The sequence below is a fragment of the Nicotiana sylvestris genome, chromosome 2 (genome assembly GCF_000393655.2).
Source record: "Nicotiana sylvestris chromosome 2, ASM39365v2, whole genome shotgun sequence".
Classification (NCBI taxonomy): domain Eukaryota; kingdom Viridiplantae; phylum Streptophyta; class Magnoliopsida; order Solanales; family Solanaceae; genus Nicotiana; species Nicotiana sylvestris.
The window spans coordinates 18519104-18534917 of NC_091058.1; the positions used below are offsets into that span (position 1 = coordinate 18519104).

A 15814-nucleotide genomic window follows, 5' to 3' on the forward strand; every position below is an offset into this window, starting at 1 on the left:
CCTCCAGTGGGTATTCAGGTCCTCCGGATTCTTTTGGTTCCTATTTCAGTGCTATGTCGGAGAGTTCATACTGCCTACTAGCTATCCAGGCCTCTTCCAGTAGATCTACAGGTTTTCAGAGTCAGCCATCAAGGTAGCAGGTTGCCGCACCGCGTAGTTGTTTTGAGTGTAGAGACCCTGGTTACATGAGGAGATACTACCCCAGACTTCGGGGCAAGGCAGTGCAACAGGGTCAGTAGCCCATGATTTCAGCACCAGCTGCCCAGCCACCTAGAGGTGGAGGGCAGGCTAGTAGAGGCCATCCTAGAGGTGGAGGCCAGGTAGGGAGATGTCAGTCAGCTACTGCTCAGTCAGGTGGAGGCTTGCCAGCCGACGCTCCAGCCAGATTCTATGCCCTTCCATCCAGGCCAGATGCATTGGCCTCATATGCCATCATCACAGGTATTATTTCCATTGGTGGTAGGGATGCTTCGGTACTATTTGATCCAGGGTCTACTTATTCATATGTATCGTCTCTATTTGCTCGTTTCCTGGTTATTTCTCCTGAGCCTTTGGGCACTCCTGCTCATGTGTCCACTCATGTGGGTGATTCTGTGGTTGTGGATCGGATCTATCGGTCCCGTATGGTCACCTTATGTGGTTTCGAGACTAGAGTAGATCTTTTGTTACTTGATATGATCAATTTTGAGGTCATCCTGGGCATGGATTGGTTATCTCCATATCTCGTCGTCCTAGATTGCCATGCCAAGACTATTTCACTAGTGATGCCAGGGTTGCCGAGGTTGGAGTGGAAGGGTTCCACAGTTGATACACCTAGTCGGGTTATTTCTTTCCTGAAGGCTCGGCATATGGTCGAGAAGGGGTGTTTGGCTTATTTAGATTATGTTCGAGACACCACCGTAGAGTCTTCGACGATTAATTCGGTACCAGTAGTCCAAGAGTTTACCGATGTTTTTCCTTATGATCTTCCTAGCAAGCCTCCGGATCGTGATATTGATTTCTGTATTGATTTGGCTCCAGGCACTCAGCCTATATCTATTCCACCGTACCGTATGGCTCCTAAAAAATTGAAGGAGTTGAAGGAGCAGCTAGAGGAGTTGTTGGCGAAGGGGTTTGTTAGGCCCAGTGTATCGCCTTGGGGTGTACCAGTGTTATTTGTGAAGAAGAAGGATGGGACTATGCGGATGTGCATTGATTACCGCCAGTTGAACAAAGTCACCATGAAGAACAAGTATCCATTGCCTCGTATCGAGGATTTGTTCAACCAGTTGCAGGGTGCTAGGGTGTTTTCTAAGATCGACTTGAGGTCAAGGTGGTATCATCAGCTGAAGATTCGGGACTCAGATGTTCTGAAGACTGCATTCTGGACTAGATATGGCCATTATGAGTTTCTGGTGATGTCCATTGGCTTGACTAATGCCCCAGCAACATTTATGGATTTGATGAACAGGGTATTCAGGCCTTATATTGATTTGTTTGTCATCGTCTTCATTGACGACATCTTGATATACTCACCTAGTCTAGGGGAGCACGAGCAACATTTGAGAGTAGTGCTTCAGACCTTGCGAGAGCAGAAGTTGTATGCTAAGTTATCCAAGTGTGAGTTTTGGCTAGAATCAGTGGCATTCTTGGGGCATGTTGTGTCACGAGAGGGTATTAAGGTGGATCCCAAGAAGATTGAGGCAGTTCAGAGTTGGCCACGTCCTACTTCGTGACCGAGATCAGGAGCTTCCTGGGGCTAGCTGGTTATTACCGGCGATTCGTGCAGGGCTTTTCATCTATTTCATCACCTTTGATAAGATTGACCCAGAAGGGTGCTCCATTCCGTTGGTCCGATGATTGTGAGGAGAGCTTCCAGAAGCTCAAGACAGCTTTGACTACGGCACTAGTTTTTGTATTGCCTTCCGGCTCGGGGATGTATACAGTATATTGCGACGTTTTACGCATTGGCTTGGGATGTGTATTGATGCAGGAGGGGCAAGTTATTGCATATGCTTCGCGTCAGCTGAAGGTTCAAGAGAAGAATTATCATGTGCAGGATCTAGAGTTGGCCGTGATTGTTCATGCCCTTAAGATATGGAGGCATTATCTGTATGGGGTGTCATGTGAGGTTTATACCGATCATCGCAGCTTGCAGCATTTGTTCAAGTAGAGGGATCTTAATTTGAGGTAGCGCAGGTGGCTTGAGTTGCTGAAGGATTATGACATTACCATTCTTTATCATCCGGGCAAGGCAAATGTGGTTGTGGATGCCTTAAGCAGGAAGGCAGAGAGGATAGGTAGTTTGGCATTCATTCCAGCAGGGGAGAGACCACAGGTTTGGACATTCAGTCATTGGCTAACAGACTTGTGAGGTTGGACATTTCAGAGCCCAGCCGAGTTCTTGTGTGCATGGTGGCTCAGTCTTCTTTATTGGGGCAAATTAAGGCATGGCAGTTTGATAATCCACATTTGGCTGTTCTTAGAGAGACGGTACTTCAGGGAGGTGCCAATGAGGTTTCTATTGGCGAGGATGGTGTTTTGCGGCTTCAGGGGCGTCTATGTGTTCCTAATGTTGATGGTCTGAGGGAAAGGATTCTAGAGGAGGCCCACAGTTCACGGTATTCCATTCATCCGGGTGCCACGAAGATGTATCATGACTTGAGGCAGCATTTTTGGTGGCGGAGAATGAAGAAGGACATAGTGGAGTATGTGGCTAAATGTTTGAATTGCCAGCAGGTCAAGTATGAGCACCAGAGGCTGGGTGGCCTACTTCAGCAGATGCTTATTCCGGAGTGGAAGTGGGAGCGCATCACCATGGATTTCGTAGTTGGGTTGCCGCGGACTTTGCGGAAGTTTGATTCAGTATGGGTCATTGTGGATAGGTTGACCAAGTCGGCTCACTTCATTCCAGTGGCGACTACCTATATAGCGGATAGGTATGCTCAAGTTTATATTCGGGAGATAGTCTGGTTGCACGTTGTGCCTATTTCCATCATATCAGACAGAGGCCCTCAATTCACTTCCCATTTCTGGAGAGTCGTTCAGAGTGAGTTGGGGCCCCATGTAGAGCTTAGTACAACATTCCATCCTCAGACCGACGACAGTCGGAGCGGACGGTTCAGATTTTAGAGGATATGCTTAGAGCATGTGTGATTGACTTTGGGGGGCAGTGGGATCAGTTCTTGCCTTTAGCGGAGTTTTCGTACAACAATAACTATCATTCCAGCATAGAGATTGCTCCGTACAAGGCTTTATATGGTCGACGCTGTCGTTCTCCTATTGGGTGGTTTGAACCGGGTGAGGCTAAATTACTGTACAGATTTGGTACAGGATGCCTTGGATAAGGTAAAGTTGATTCAGGAGAGGCTTCGCACAGCTCAGTCCAGGCAGAAGAGTTACGCAGATCAGAAGGCACGTGATGTATCATTTATGGTTAGCGAGAAGGTTCTCTTGAAAGTCTCGCCAATGAAGGGCATTATGAGGTTCGAGAAGAAGGGCAAGTTGAGCCCAAGGTTTATTGGTCCCATTGAGGTGTTGCGGCGAGTTGGGGAGGTTTCCTATGAGCTTGCTTTACCCCCAGCTTATCGGGAGTTCATCCAGTTTTTCATGTATCAATGCTACGGAAGTATCACGCCGACCTATCCCATGTGTTGGACTACAGTACTATCAAGCTGGATGAGAGTTTGGGTTACGAGGAGGAGCCAGTTGCCATTATTGATAGACAAGATCGCCAGTTGAGGTCCAAGAGGATTTCTGCAATGAGGGTCCAGTGGAGGGGCCAACCAGTTGAGGAGGCGACCTAAGAGTCCGAGGAGGACATGCAGAGTAGATATCCCTATTTATTCAGCAGTTCATGTACTTTTGTATGTCTGTTCGAGGACGAACGTTTGTTTAAGAGGTGGAGAATGTAACGACCCGACTGGTCGTTTTGCCTTCTAGGACCCTGTTCCCTTAAATAAAACTTCCCGTGCTTGCTTTAGTTAATTTACGACTTGCGGGGACGGTCGGAACGGGAATTGGAAGAGTTTTGAGTGAAATATGTCCATTTAATTCTTTAAGATTCTCTTGAAAGACTAAGTTTGACTTTGGTCAACATTTTGAGTAAATGGACCCGGATCCATGATTTGACGGTCCCGGAGGATCCGTGGAAAAATATGGGACCTGGATGTATGCCCGTGATCGAATTCCGAGGTCCCTAGCCCAAGTAGTGAATTTTTATTAGAAATTGTTAATTTGGAGTTTTAAGGATTTAAAGAAACTAAGTAATCATTGATTTCCTAGGTATCGGGCTCGTATTTTGGTTCTGAAACATGGTACAGGTCCAAAATATCATTTAAGACTTGCCTATAAAATTTGGTGTCAATCCGAGTAGTTTAAGGGCGTTTTGGCCTGTTAGAGGGAAATTAAGAACATGAAGTTCATAAGTTTGATTCATTTGGTTTTAAGGGATGATTTCTAGTTTTGGCGTATTTCGGGTGTTCCGAAGGTTTGAATAGGTCCGCCTCGTGATTTTAGACTTGTCGGTATATTCGGGCGAGGCCCGGGAGCCCCGAGCTTCAAACGGACGAGGCTCGAGTGAAGTGGAAAATTTGGAAAGGGCTGAAGGATTGCTGCTTCTGTCAAGAACCGCAGATGCGGGTCTTCCATCGCAGAAGCGGCCCAGGTGGCTAGGCCAGGAAACCGCAGATGCGGCTCCGCAGATGCGGCCCTGAGACTGCAGATGCGGTCCAAGCTTTCCCTCCCCTTTTCGTAGATGCGGTCGAATTCTCGCAGATGCGGGACCATAGATGCGGTCCCTTGACCGCAGATGCGGAAATCGCTGGGCAGTGAGGTTCATTTAATACGAGTTCAATACCATTTTTATCACTTATACACTCTTCCATTATCGATTTTGGAAGCTTTGGAGAGGAGACTTCTACTTAGCATTGTGAGGTAAGTTTATTCCATGCATCTTTAGTTTAATACTTGCATATTAGATAGATTAAATACTAGAAATTAGGTAAAAATCAAGGGGTTAGAGCAAGACCTGAGGTTTTAATAAAACTTAGATTTAACCACGAAATTTGTTATGAAATGAATTAGGAATCATATATTATTGATCCTTAGGTTGTAGAGAACAACTTCCTTCGAAAAATCTCGGAATCCGGGTACGTAGGCCTGGGGTCGAAATTTAGGAAACTTGTGTAAAAGGTTGGGAAATTGCTTAAATAGTTAGAATTCGATCTTGTGAGTCTATATTGACTAGTTCTTACTTTATTTAACTAGTTTGGGATTGTTCGGCTCCGAATTGAGGGCTTGGACTTGTTCTTGATATTTGGAAGTGCGCTTGGAGCGAGATGAGTCTCCTTTCTAACCTTGTAAGAAGAAATTGTCCCTATAGGTATAATAATTGAGAAAATTGCTACTAAATGCGGGGGCTACGTACGCACTAGGTGACAAGAGTCCGTGTATAGCTACTATGATGTTAATTGTTTGGGTAGATTAGGACCCACATCATGCCTAAATTGTGAATATCTCCATATTAACTTGCTAATGTGATCATTTATGATATGTTAGAGACTTGGAAAGAAATAAAGATAAACATGTGAACTTGTTGAACTCTTGTAAGAATCTATTTGTATATAAATGTGTCTTTGTGTGTATTCTTGATGTTTCTTGATATTTATGGATCGGGCCGATCGCCTCAGTGTAAATAGATGCATCTATGGTTCGCGCCGTTCAACCCTCGGCAGTGCACAATTTATTTTCTGTTGGAGCGGGTCGTCGACCTCGGCATAACGTGTGCATGATATTTATGCGAAATCTTATACATGACTTGTTTTGTTAAGTATTTTGAAATGTAAATGGCTAACTGAAATATGGTCAAGAACATGATTATTTCTTTTCGTTATAAACTGTTGATTACTGGTGATCCCCATGCTTAGCATAACACTTTATCATATTATTTTGACCCTAGTAAGTATCAAGTCGATCTCTACTTACTGGGTACATATTGTTTATGTACTCATACTACACTTCTGTACTTAATTGTACAGGATCTGAGGCATGTATATCTGGTTACCAGTCTGGTGCGCGCCCCGGATTTAATGACCGGGACTTCCACGGTGAGTTGCTTCCTTCCTATGCCTTTCAGCAGCCGGATGGAGTCTTTTCTTACTTTTACTGTCTTTTCTATCTCAGATAGTAGGATAGAGACATTCTTTTGTATATTCTACTAGATGCCTATACTTGTGACACCAGGTCTTGACACACACATTAGTAGACATTTATTCTGGGTTGTATAATCGAGTTATATACATTATTGATCACTCCTGGTTTTAAATCTAAATTGGAGCATCTGCTTTACTTGTTTCTGATGAAAGTAATATAAGAATTTAATTATGTTTCCGCGTTGGCCTGCCTGGCAACGGTATCGGGCGCCTTCATGACCTATTACGGAAATGGGTCGTGATAGTTACCTTTGGAACCGATTGGTCTACCACGCTTCATGCGTACAGTAAACTTTATCCTTCAGAGACTTTAATTTTAATAGGAGCATTTGCAGCTAAAATATGATATTAAATTTTGGATCAGCAAATGCTTCTGGCATTTGACTTGGATTATTTTCTAAGTGAGGATCATATTAATGATAATTCGATTCATATAACATATTTTTCAGTTGTTTATTTCATCCCCCAAATGTTAGAAAAATTAACATATATCCCCAATCTTCTTTGGAAAACATATTTTTGTGTATTGTGGTAGAGAAATTAATCATATACCACATATCAAAAGATAGTAAAATATTTGATTTCTGATCTTAAACCAATTGTGGGGGGAAGGGGGGGACTTTAGCATATATTGTTGGTCTGATGCATACAAGTGCTGTTGTATATAATTTAGAATATATTAGACCAACACATGAAGCTTTGTTCTCATAAGCAATAGTTTAGCCATTAGTATGAGGTATTAAGTGATAAACCAGCTTGGATATAAACCAGCATTATGAAGATGATCTGTCTTGATTCAATAATCTGAAAGTTATGCTCTTAATTAAAAAAAGCAATCTCAAATGTCAAACTGCAGGTTGACAATAAACATACATGTAACCATCTTATATATGTATCTATAAATGATTCACATGATAGGTGAATAGGCTCATATTCACCTTTTATATATTCCAGAATTCAGGGGTCTTAGTCCCAACTTTAGCCGGTATAATATTATGAGAACAAGCAGCACAAGAGAATTCTTGAAAAATCTTCTGGTTCTTCAGTATATGCTTATCAGAATTCTCAAATAGTTCATTTAAAAACGGCAAATGAAAACTTCAAGTTTATCGTGGCATGTGCTATCTCTTAGTAAACTTCTAGTTTACTATGACATAAACATTTGCATTAGTAAATTTCTGATTTACTATGATACATGATGTAGTACAAATTGAAGAATAAGGCGGGTAACTTCTCACATACATATTATTTTACCCCCTATGATTGTGGAAACATAAAGATTTTCAATCTTCCAATCATTTGTAGTATCAATATGATAGTCACTTGTATTAGTAAACTTCATGTTTACTACAACATATGTTTTGACCATAATCATATAATATGAATGACATATTTTTATATAAACTATTCAAGAGTCTTCATTTAGTATCCACAATCTAATATTTATCGGACACTACTGGTGTCATGTGTCTTCTAGGCAAACAGTTAGCTCTTCAAGAGTTGTTGATATATTTTGTACTATCAAATATTGCTCAGACATTCTGGTATCATGAGAGCAAATCACAATCAAATAAACAATATAAAACAATTGTTTAAGCACAAGAAAACTCCTCTGCATAATATTTTTCTACTTCCGGAGGCAATTTCAATTGTGTTACTTCTTCAGGAGCAAATTTAAAATACGAAATATATATTCTCTCAATTATATTACCTCTTCTGGAGGTGAATTGTAATATATTCACATCAGGAGCGCATTCATATTACAAAATTTATTAATATTGTCACATTCACTTCAGGGAATGGATTAATATCAAAGTTCTCATCCTTCAAGAAATCGAACATAATTATTTGAATGTGCATTAATCACATCAAATTGTGATGACTCAACCTCTTTTATAATATTTGCTACTTCAGGAGAAAATCGAGGCGTGCACTCAATATAGAGAATATTTATGTAGCTTATCTTCATTTGTAACCATAGAAAGCCTAAATTATCACTTATGGTGGTCATAGACATATACCCCTTTTGATGGTTAACAAAATATAATTACAATGAGATATACAAAATATAACCACTTCTGATGATTGTATATTTCTTGCAAACTCTGATAGAGTTTAAGTTGATCTAATAATGTTATCCATATTCTTCAAAATGACATAAATAAGATATATTATAGTATACGTTATTATCAAAGCATATTTTTATTTATGTACAATAATTACATAATCATACGATTCTATTACAAACAACAAAAATTAAAATATTTATATTTCTACATATTCACCATCAATTACATGACTTGTTTCTCCTTCTGGGAGTGCAAAGTAATCAGCTACATCCAAATGCATGAAGTCTAAATTATCTTCAGAAATAAAATTTGCTTCAGCATTTTTCTCTGTCTTCTTCAGGGAGGCTTGATAAAGCTCAACCAGGTGCTTTGGCGTACGACAAGTACGTGACCAGTGCCCTTTTCCTCCACATCTATAGCATGCATTTTCTGCATTTGGCGCTTGCACCGCTTCATGCTTTTGTTCCTTCCTTTTCCACTGCTGGTGGTGAGGAGGCTTCTTTGGTGCATTATTATTACCATGATTGGGGTTTCTTCCCCGACCACGGCCATGACCACGACTGGGGCCACGACCTCTTCCACGTTTAGCTTGGTGGAAGTTCGTCTCATTCACTTCAGGGAATGGACAAGAACCAATAGGTCGGCTTTCATGATTTTTCATTAATAGCCCATTATGTTGCTCTGCTATAAGAAGATGTGAGATAAGTTCAGAATACTTTTTAAATCCCATCTCTCGATATTGCTGCTGCAGGAGCATATTCGAGGCATGAAAAGTGGTGAAAGTTTTCTCCAACATATCATGATCAGTAATATTATCACCACATAATTTCAATTGGGAAATAATTCTGAACATAGCAGAATTATACTCACTGATAGATTTAAAATCTTGTAGCCTTAGATGAGTCCAATCATAACGTGCCTGTGGAAGAACGACCATCTTCAGGTGGTCATATCTATCTTTCAAATTATTCCACAGTATGACTGGATCTTTAATAGTGAGATATTCCATTTTCAGGCCCTCATCAAGGTGATGGCGTAGGAATATCATTGCTTTGGCACGGTCTTGGTTTGATGCCTGATTTTTATCCTTGATGGTGTCTGCCAGACCCATCGCATCAAGATGAATTTCAGCATCAAGCACCCAAGACATGTAGCTTTTGCCCGATATATCCAGGGCTACAAATTCAAGTTTAGAAAGATTTGACATTATTTAGGAAAAGAAAGTTCTTACCTCAGATACTTTCAAAATATTTGCTCGAGATGGCAGAGTCTCGTGCTGATAACGTGTTATAAAATAAAGACTATAAAGTAAAGACAAGTATAGAGAGAAACTGATATATTATTCGAATTCAAACTGATGTACATAATGAACTGAAATCTCTTCTATTTATAGAAGAAAGGAAGCTGTTGTGTAAGCTGCTACTATACCAGATATGGATAATCCTCTACTGAGAGTAATGTTTATCCATAACGGAGTACTGAAAGGATAAGCTCATTGTACCAGGTATAGATAATCTTCTACTGGAGGTAATATTTATCCATAACGGAGTAATGAAAGGATAAGCACATTGTACCCGGTATAGATGATCTTCTATTGGGGTTAATGTTTATCCATAACGGAGTACTGAAAGGATAAGCTCATTGTACCCGGTATAGATAATATTCTACCGGGGTAATATTTATCCATAACGGAGTATCGAAAGGATAAGCTTATTATACCTGGTATGGATAATCTTCTACCGGGAGTAATGTTTATCCATAACGGAATATCGAAAGGATAAGCTTATTATACCCGGTATGGATAATCTTCTACCGGGAATAATGTTTATCCATAACCGGGTACCGAAGTGATAAGCTTTTTCAGGAGGCTTATTTCCAATAGAGTACTAAATAGATAAATATATTTACGACGGAGTACCATATGCATAAGCTTTATTTACAATGGGATACTAAATGCACATCCATAATATAATATATTTATAACAATTTTATATATGTATATAGATTAAAGGCAAAATACATAAGTTACCCCCTAAACTTTGGACCAAATCCCTGTTACACATTTTCTGACCATGAAAATCATCTTACACACTCAACCTTTCTAGAGTGTGTCTAATACACACCTCTTTGCCTACGTGGCTAGCGCGTGTTTTACAAACAAAATGAGGCATCTGAACATTAAAAAATTATATGTCTGATATTTTATTTAAACGGTTCAGATTTAGTGAAATTTATCCAACGATTACAATAAAATTTCTTTCTTTCCTTCCTTTTTTTAGTTTCTTTCTTTTTTATTTTTCTAAACTAATCCACCACCTGCCCGTCGAGAGCCCATCCAGACCTCTCCATCGTCCACCATTGATGCTCCATAACTTCTCCACCATCCTAAAATCAATCAACACTCACCTGTCGAAAAATCACCATACCTTCACCATTGAAGCACCTTTTTCTCTTCTCTTCCTTTTTCCCCTTACACCTGTTGGGGGCAACCATGAAGGAACCCACTTACCATTATATATCATTGGAGAGGGTTGTAGGTTTGCTTAAGAAGAACCAATATTCTAGTACAACTAATTGTTTTTGGCGTTTGGATCAAATCTTAATAAGTTTTTTGCAAAAGATTCCAATATTTGGTACTCGAATTTTGTATCTCGAAAATATTTAGAAATTATAATCTAGGAGCATTTGATTAGGTCTTCTAGTTTTTGTTTGAATTAGATGGCAGAGGTCTGGTTGTTGTCGCCGGCGAAGAGAAAGAGATGCAAGGGGGAAGATGGTAAAGGGTATAATTGTAATTTTACATATTTTAATTTTTAAAAGAATAATAACACGTGTCACAATCTTATTAGTGCGTGACTTTACACATATTTTGAAAAATTGGTCAAGAAAAAAAAGGTGTGTATTAGATACACTCAGGAAAGGTTGAGTGTGTAAAATGATTTTCATGGTCAGAAAATGTGTAATAGGGATTTGGTTCATAGTTTAGGGGGTAACTTATGTATTTTGCCTAGATTAAAAAATGCATGTCCCAACAGTGATTGAAATTGGCACCCCAGAAAGTGAACCCCCCCCACCCCCCCCCCCCCACACACACACACAATAATAGCTGATTAGCATAATCATTGAATCGAATCAAATTCCCCAATTTCGCAAGTTGCAGCAGCAACAGTCAGAGAGTAGAATCAATGGCTTCACGCGATAGCAAAAAGCCCTCTAGGCAAACGTCGGGAAGCCGTGCCGGCGGCATTCGCACACTTTCCGATCTGAATCGTCCTTCTGGTCGCGATGATTCCGATAGCGATTCCGATGCCCCCCAAGAATACTACACTGGTGGTGAAAAAAGGCATCCATTCCTCAAACCCTAGATTCCTCTATAACTATTTGTCCTTCCTTAATTGATCAATCAGCTGTGAATTTTACACATTTATTGCTATTGACGGACTACGATTTGTAACTTTCATGAGTCTTAATCCAAATTCTATTTGTTTACTTTTCAATAACTTGTGTTGAGTTGAACATTATTGTGACATGTTTGCAAGTATAATTAGGAATGATGTGTTAGAGTTTGCTAAAAGTGATGTATTTGATGTGAATTGTATTTTTGCTATGTAAGACTCAGGAAAAAACATTGTCTTTTACCATTTTGGTGCACTTTGTGAATTTATTTTTGTTACCGGGTACTAAAGGAAAAAAAGGTTTGCCTTTTAGTTGTAGGTAGCACTGACTGTTTTGTGCTAGTGCTAAGCTGGTGGACTTGTGGTCCATTGTTGTCTTATATTTTGAGAATGATTTTCTTGATCATGTGTTTATAGAGAACAGAGTGTTTCCTAGGAAATACAGTGGTGGAAGTGGGGTAGGTTATGGTTGTATGGAGGGGGAAGAATCTTCGGGTTAAAATGGAGCAGATTGGATAGTGATGATTTATATGGCCAACCTCAACTAGCTTGAGACTTAGGTGTTTTTGTAGTGGCTAAAAGGTATTTTTATTGTTTGGAATGAGAAGAAATGATTTTGACAAAAGGCGGTGTGGGATGAAGGCGATAAGTTGATGCTGAGTGCAGTTGGCTTGGGGTTTATGTTAAGACCTGCAATCGTATATTGTTAATACTCTGGTTCTAGGAATCACAAGGTTTTTCTCTATAGCCTTTTTTATTCTTACCTTCCTTGGTGCTCCTTTCTTTTTCTGTTTTTTCTTCTTTTTCGGCCATTCGAGCTATAATTTTTATATCAATCTTGTAACTCAATGATGTCAGACTACAAACTTATTTCAACTTGTTATTTACATATATCTTCAATCTTTTCCTTATTTTCAGGTTGTGTATATGACAAGTATATAATTTAGACATCCCATGAGCAGGGTTTTTTTTCTTTTTTCGGAGAAGTCCATAAGCAAGTTTTTTCTTTTTTTCTCATCTCAAAAAATGCATGTCAATTTGTTTGTTGCTATACCTATATTTTTTGGCTGTATCTTGATTTCTACTATTCAGCTTGAATGTTATTCTTATCTCGATCTAAGGTAGCTTTTGAGCACGTCATATGTGTTCTTGCTAAATGTGTCGCAACTCGTGATTCTAGCAACTAAGTAATGGTAGTTTGTCCCTTGTATCCATGAAGCATCTTCTGTGTTTTTTGCTATTTTATGCACATTGAAGATTTGATATATAAACCTTTGACAGGAAGATAGAGAGGCCAGCATGTTTTTGATGTATAACTGTATCCCTGATTCTAGCTATGATTATGCTTGTAGTGGAATGCTTGTTCAAGATCCTTCAAAGCATAATGATGTCGACTCCATCTTTGACCGAGCTAGGCAAGTGGGTGCCACGCAAGGTCCTTTGGAAAATGTCGTCCCTAGTTCAAGCTCAACAAGCTTTACTGGAACTGGGAGAACACTTGCAGGGGAGACAGTACCAACATCAGCTCCTCAACCGCCTGAGTCCATTGTACACAATATTATCTTCTGGAGAAATGGTTTCACTGTAAATGATGGCCCTTTGAGAAGGCTGGATGATCCTGAAAATGCATCTTTTCTTGAGGTAACTGTAGTGAGAACTAAAATAAAGATTCATGAAAAGGAACAAACATCGTGGGTCGCATGATCCTACTAGATAGTGAGTAGTTAGCGTGTATTTCAGCTTTACAAATTCTCATGCTGCTAATATTAGTTGTCCTTTCTTATCTACAATTTCTACCCTTCCTATTATCAGGAGAATAGGGGCATGACATCTGCAAATGGCTTTTGTAATTTAAACTCCCCAGTTGGAGTAAATGACCGGAGTTAACCATAGCTTGATTTTCATTTAAGACCATGCTCTTAAGCTCGCATTTGCATATTGTTCATATGTTTCATATGCAAATTGTCCACTTCATTTTTTCAGAATATTTTGCACAGTGTTTTTGATGCTAAAATGTTTTCAATTTTGGATAATTTTGGGTTCTTAATGTACTGGTGCTTCATTTGCAGAGTATCACAAAGTCTGAATGTCCAAGAGAGTTGGCTCCTGCAGATACTAGGTCCCAGGTGCACTGCAACCTCATAAGGAGGGATGAGAACTGTCCTGTGAGTTTTGCATATTCAGTTCACCATTTTTCTCGTTTTTATCTCCTCTGACACACCGAATATGGAAAAGGGGATATAAAAAGGAAGAGGAACAAGCTAAGTAACACATATCATTGGCCATAGTACGTTAGGTTTTTAGTGGATGTGTACTCTATTATATATGATAGGAAAAAAACATGACAACTAATCTATTTGGAGAGTGTTTATTCCCCCCCCCCTCCCTTACCCTAGATACCCGTGAGGTTTTGTCCTTTTGAGCAGCAGGTTTTTAAAACCATGCAAAATCCCTTCTCCGATATTGACCGTAAAAGAATTTAAAAAAAAAAAATCAATAAACGTGTCGTTCAACAGTTGACACAAACCTTAACCATGATTTATTTTCCGGCGCACTTGCAGGAACCAGAGAAACGCCAAGTACCATTTCAGGGAGTGGGAAGAACACTTGGAAGCAGCTCAACTCCAGCAACCTCCGAGCCATCTGCTTCGGTTCCCATAAGCACTGCCTCGGCACCTACAAGCGTTCTGGACGATTCATTGCCGTCAACCTCGCTTCAAATTAGATTAGCTGATGGAACTCGCATGGTTGCACACTTCAATTTCCAGCAGACTGTTGGTGATATCCGTGCCTTCATTGATGCTTCAAGGCCAAGTGACACCAGGGCCTTTCAACTGCAAACGGTTGGATTTCCTCCTAGAATCCTCAGTGACCCAACCCAAACAATTGAGCAAGCAGGACTGGCGAATTCAGTGGTTATACAAAAATTTTGATGAGGTGCAAAATCAATTTCTTTTTATTTATTAACTCCGTACTGCTGGCAGGACATATGTTATACGTTTACGGCTGGATATTATTTTTAATCTTTGTGAATCTAATGTTCATCTGAATGAAGATAGCGGTGGTTTTTTGTTTAGAATCTATGTATTTCTTTAATGGGATGTTGTACCTTCTCGGTCTACTACTCTGTCATACGGTATTTTGTTCATCTCGTGTAAGAACAACTGTGGTGTGGAAAGTAAGTATAATGGTTTTTATACGATTGGAGCATTTAAGAAGAGTTCCCAGTATAAGGTTTAATGTTGACTTGATGTGTGGTTGAAAATTGACACACTGTGTGTAGGCTTCATAAGATCTTAAGATGAATTTTGCGGTATGCTAAATGCATTAGTTAACTGTTGTATTTGGTATGAAACTTGAACTGAATGAAAAATTTTACCAGAGAGCAGCAAAAAGTTCAATGGTGAGGACAAGATCATAGAAGCCATTGGAACTTCTTAAATTTTGGTTTAAGCATTTGATTATAATTTGTCTTATATTTTGCAAGTTTCCTAGAATTTGGTGATTGTTATAAAATTAAGACCGTAAAGTAAAGACAAGTATAGAGAGAAACTGATATATTATTCGAATTCAAACTGACGTACATAATGAACTGAAATCTCTTCTATTTATAGAAGAAAGGAAGCTGTTGTGTAAGCTGCTACTGCAAGCTGCTGTGTATAGGGGTGTACAAAGGAAATCGACAAACCGCACCAACCCGATAATTTGAGTCAAACCGAGAAAAAAAACCCGACTATGGGTTGGTTTAATTTGGTTTGGTGTTGGAAAAAAAACCCGACCATAATTGGTTTGGTTTGGTTTTAACTAAAGAAAGTCAAACCGAAACCAAACCAACCTGACATTACATATATGTAAATTTTAGATATATTTAATATATAAATATACTTATTGTGATGTAATTTATAAATCTTTCTTAAAAGATTTTATAATTTTATTTTTTGAGATATTATTTTAAGGTTAGACTTAGAACTTTTGAATGTTCCAATAAGTTTTATATCCATTAACATTAGTAAATTAAATAGTGCTAACAAAAGCCCAAACCAAAATCAAATCAATACTAATTCTAACAAAAGACATTTAATTTAATACTACGAACGAGAATGTAGTGAATATCTATTTTTTGTTTTGCAATAATTTAGATAAAAATGCATAACCTATT

The 15814-nt window shown here is 39.2% G+C and overlaps 2 protein-coding genes across 2 annotated transcripts; both read left to right on the top strand.

The window, feature by feature from the left end:
• Window positions 1-242: 242 nt before the first annotated feature.
• On the top strand, window positions 243-6200 carry LOC138883119 (uncharacterized). The gene is made up of 7 exons (XM_070163782.1): window positions 243-1394; window positions 1973-2110; window positions 2198-2317; window positions 2428-2600; window positions 2865-3028; window positions 6018-6086; window positions 6163-6200. The coding sequence occupies exons 1-7, from the start codon at window positions 243-245 to the stop codon at window positions 6198-6200; spliced, it is 1854 nt and encodes a 617-aa protein (XP_070019883.1).
• Window positions 6201-11376: 5176 nt separating this feature from the next.
• LOC104234838 (plant UBX domain-containing protein 4-like) lies at window positions 11377-14854 on the top strand. The gene is made up of 4 exons (XM_009788475.2): window positions 11377-11603; window positions 13008-13296; window positions 13725-13820; window positions 14217-14854. The coding sequence occupies exons 1-4, from the start codon at window positions 11446-11448 to the stop codon at window positions 14586-14588; spliced, it is 915 nt and encodes a 304-aa protein (XP_009786777.1). The 5' UTR covers window positions 11377-11445; the 3' UTR covers window positions 14589-14854.
• The last annotated feature ends 960 nt before the right edge of the window (window positions 14855-15814 follow it).

Excerpts from the sequence above, each read along its gene's own strand:
- LOC138883119 (XM_070163782.1), top strand. The coding sequence starts at position 243 with ATGATTTCAGCACCAGCTGCCCAGCCACCTAGAGGTGGAGGGCAGGCT. Across the intron at positions 2,111-2,197 it reads TGTATGGGGTGTCATGTGAG|GATTATGACATTACCATTCT; the intron begins GTTTATACCGAT and ends GAGTTGCTGAAG. Across the intron at positions 2,318-2,427 it reads CAGCAGGGGAGAGACCACAG|GCATGGCAGTTTGATAATCC; the intron begins GTTTGGACATTC and ends GGGCAAATTAAG.
- LOC104234838 (XM_009788475.2), top strand. The coding sequence starts at position 11,446 with ATGGCTTCACGCGATAGCAAAAAGCCCTCTAGGCAAACGTCGGGAAGC. Across the intron at positions 11,604-13,007 it reads TACACTGGTGGTGAAAAAAG|TGGAATGCTTGTTCAAGATC; the intron begins GCATCCATTCCT and ends TTATGCTTGTAG. Across the intron at positions 13,297-13,724 it reads AAAATGCATCTTTTCTTGAG|AGTATCACAAAGTCTGAATG; the intron begins GTAACTGTAGTG and ends CTTCATTTGCAG.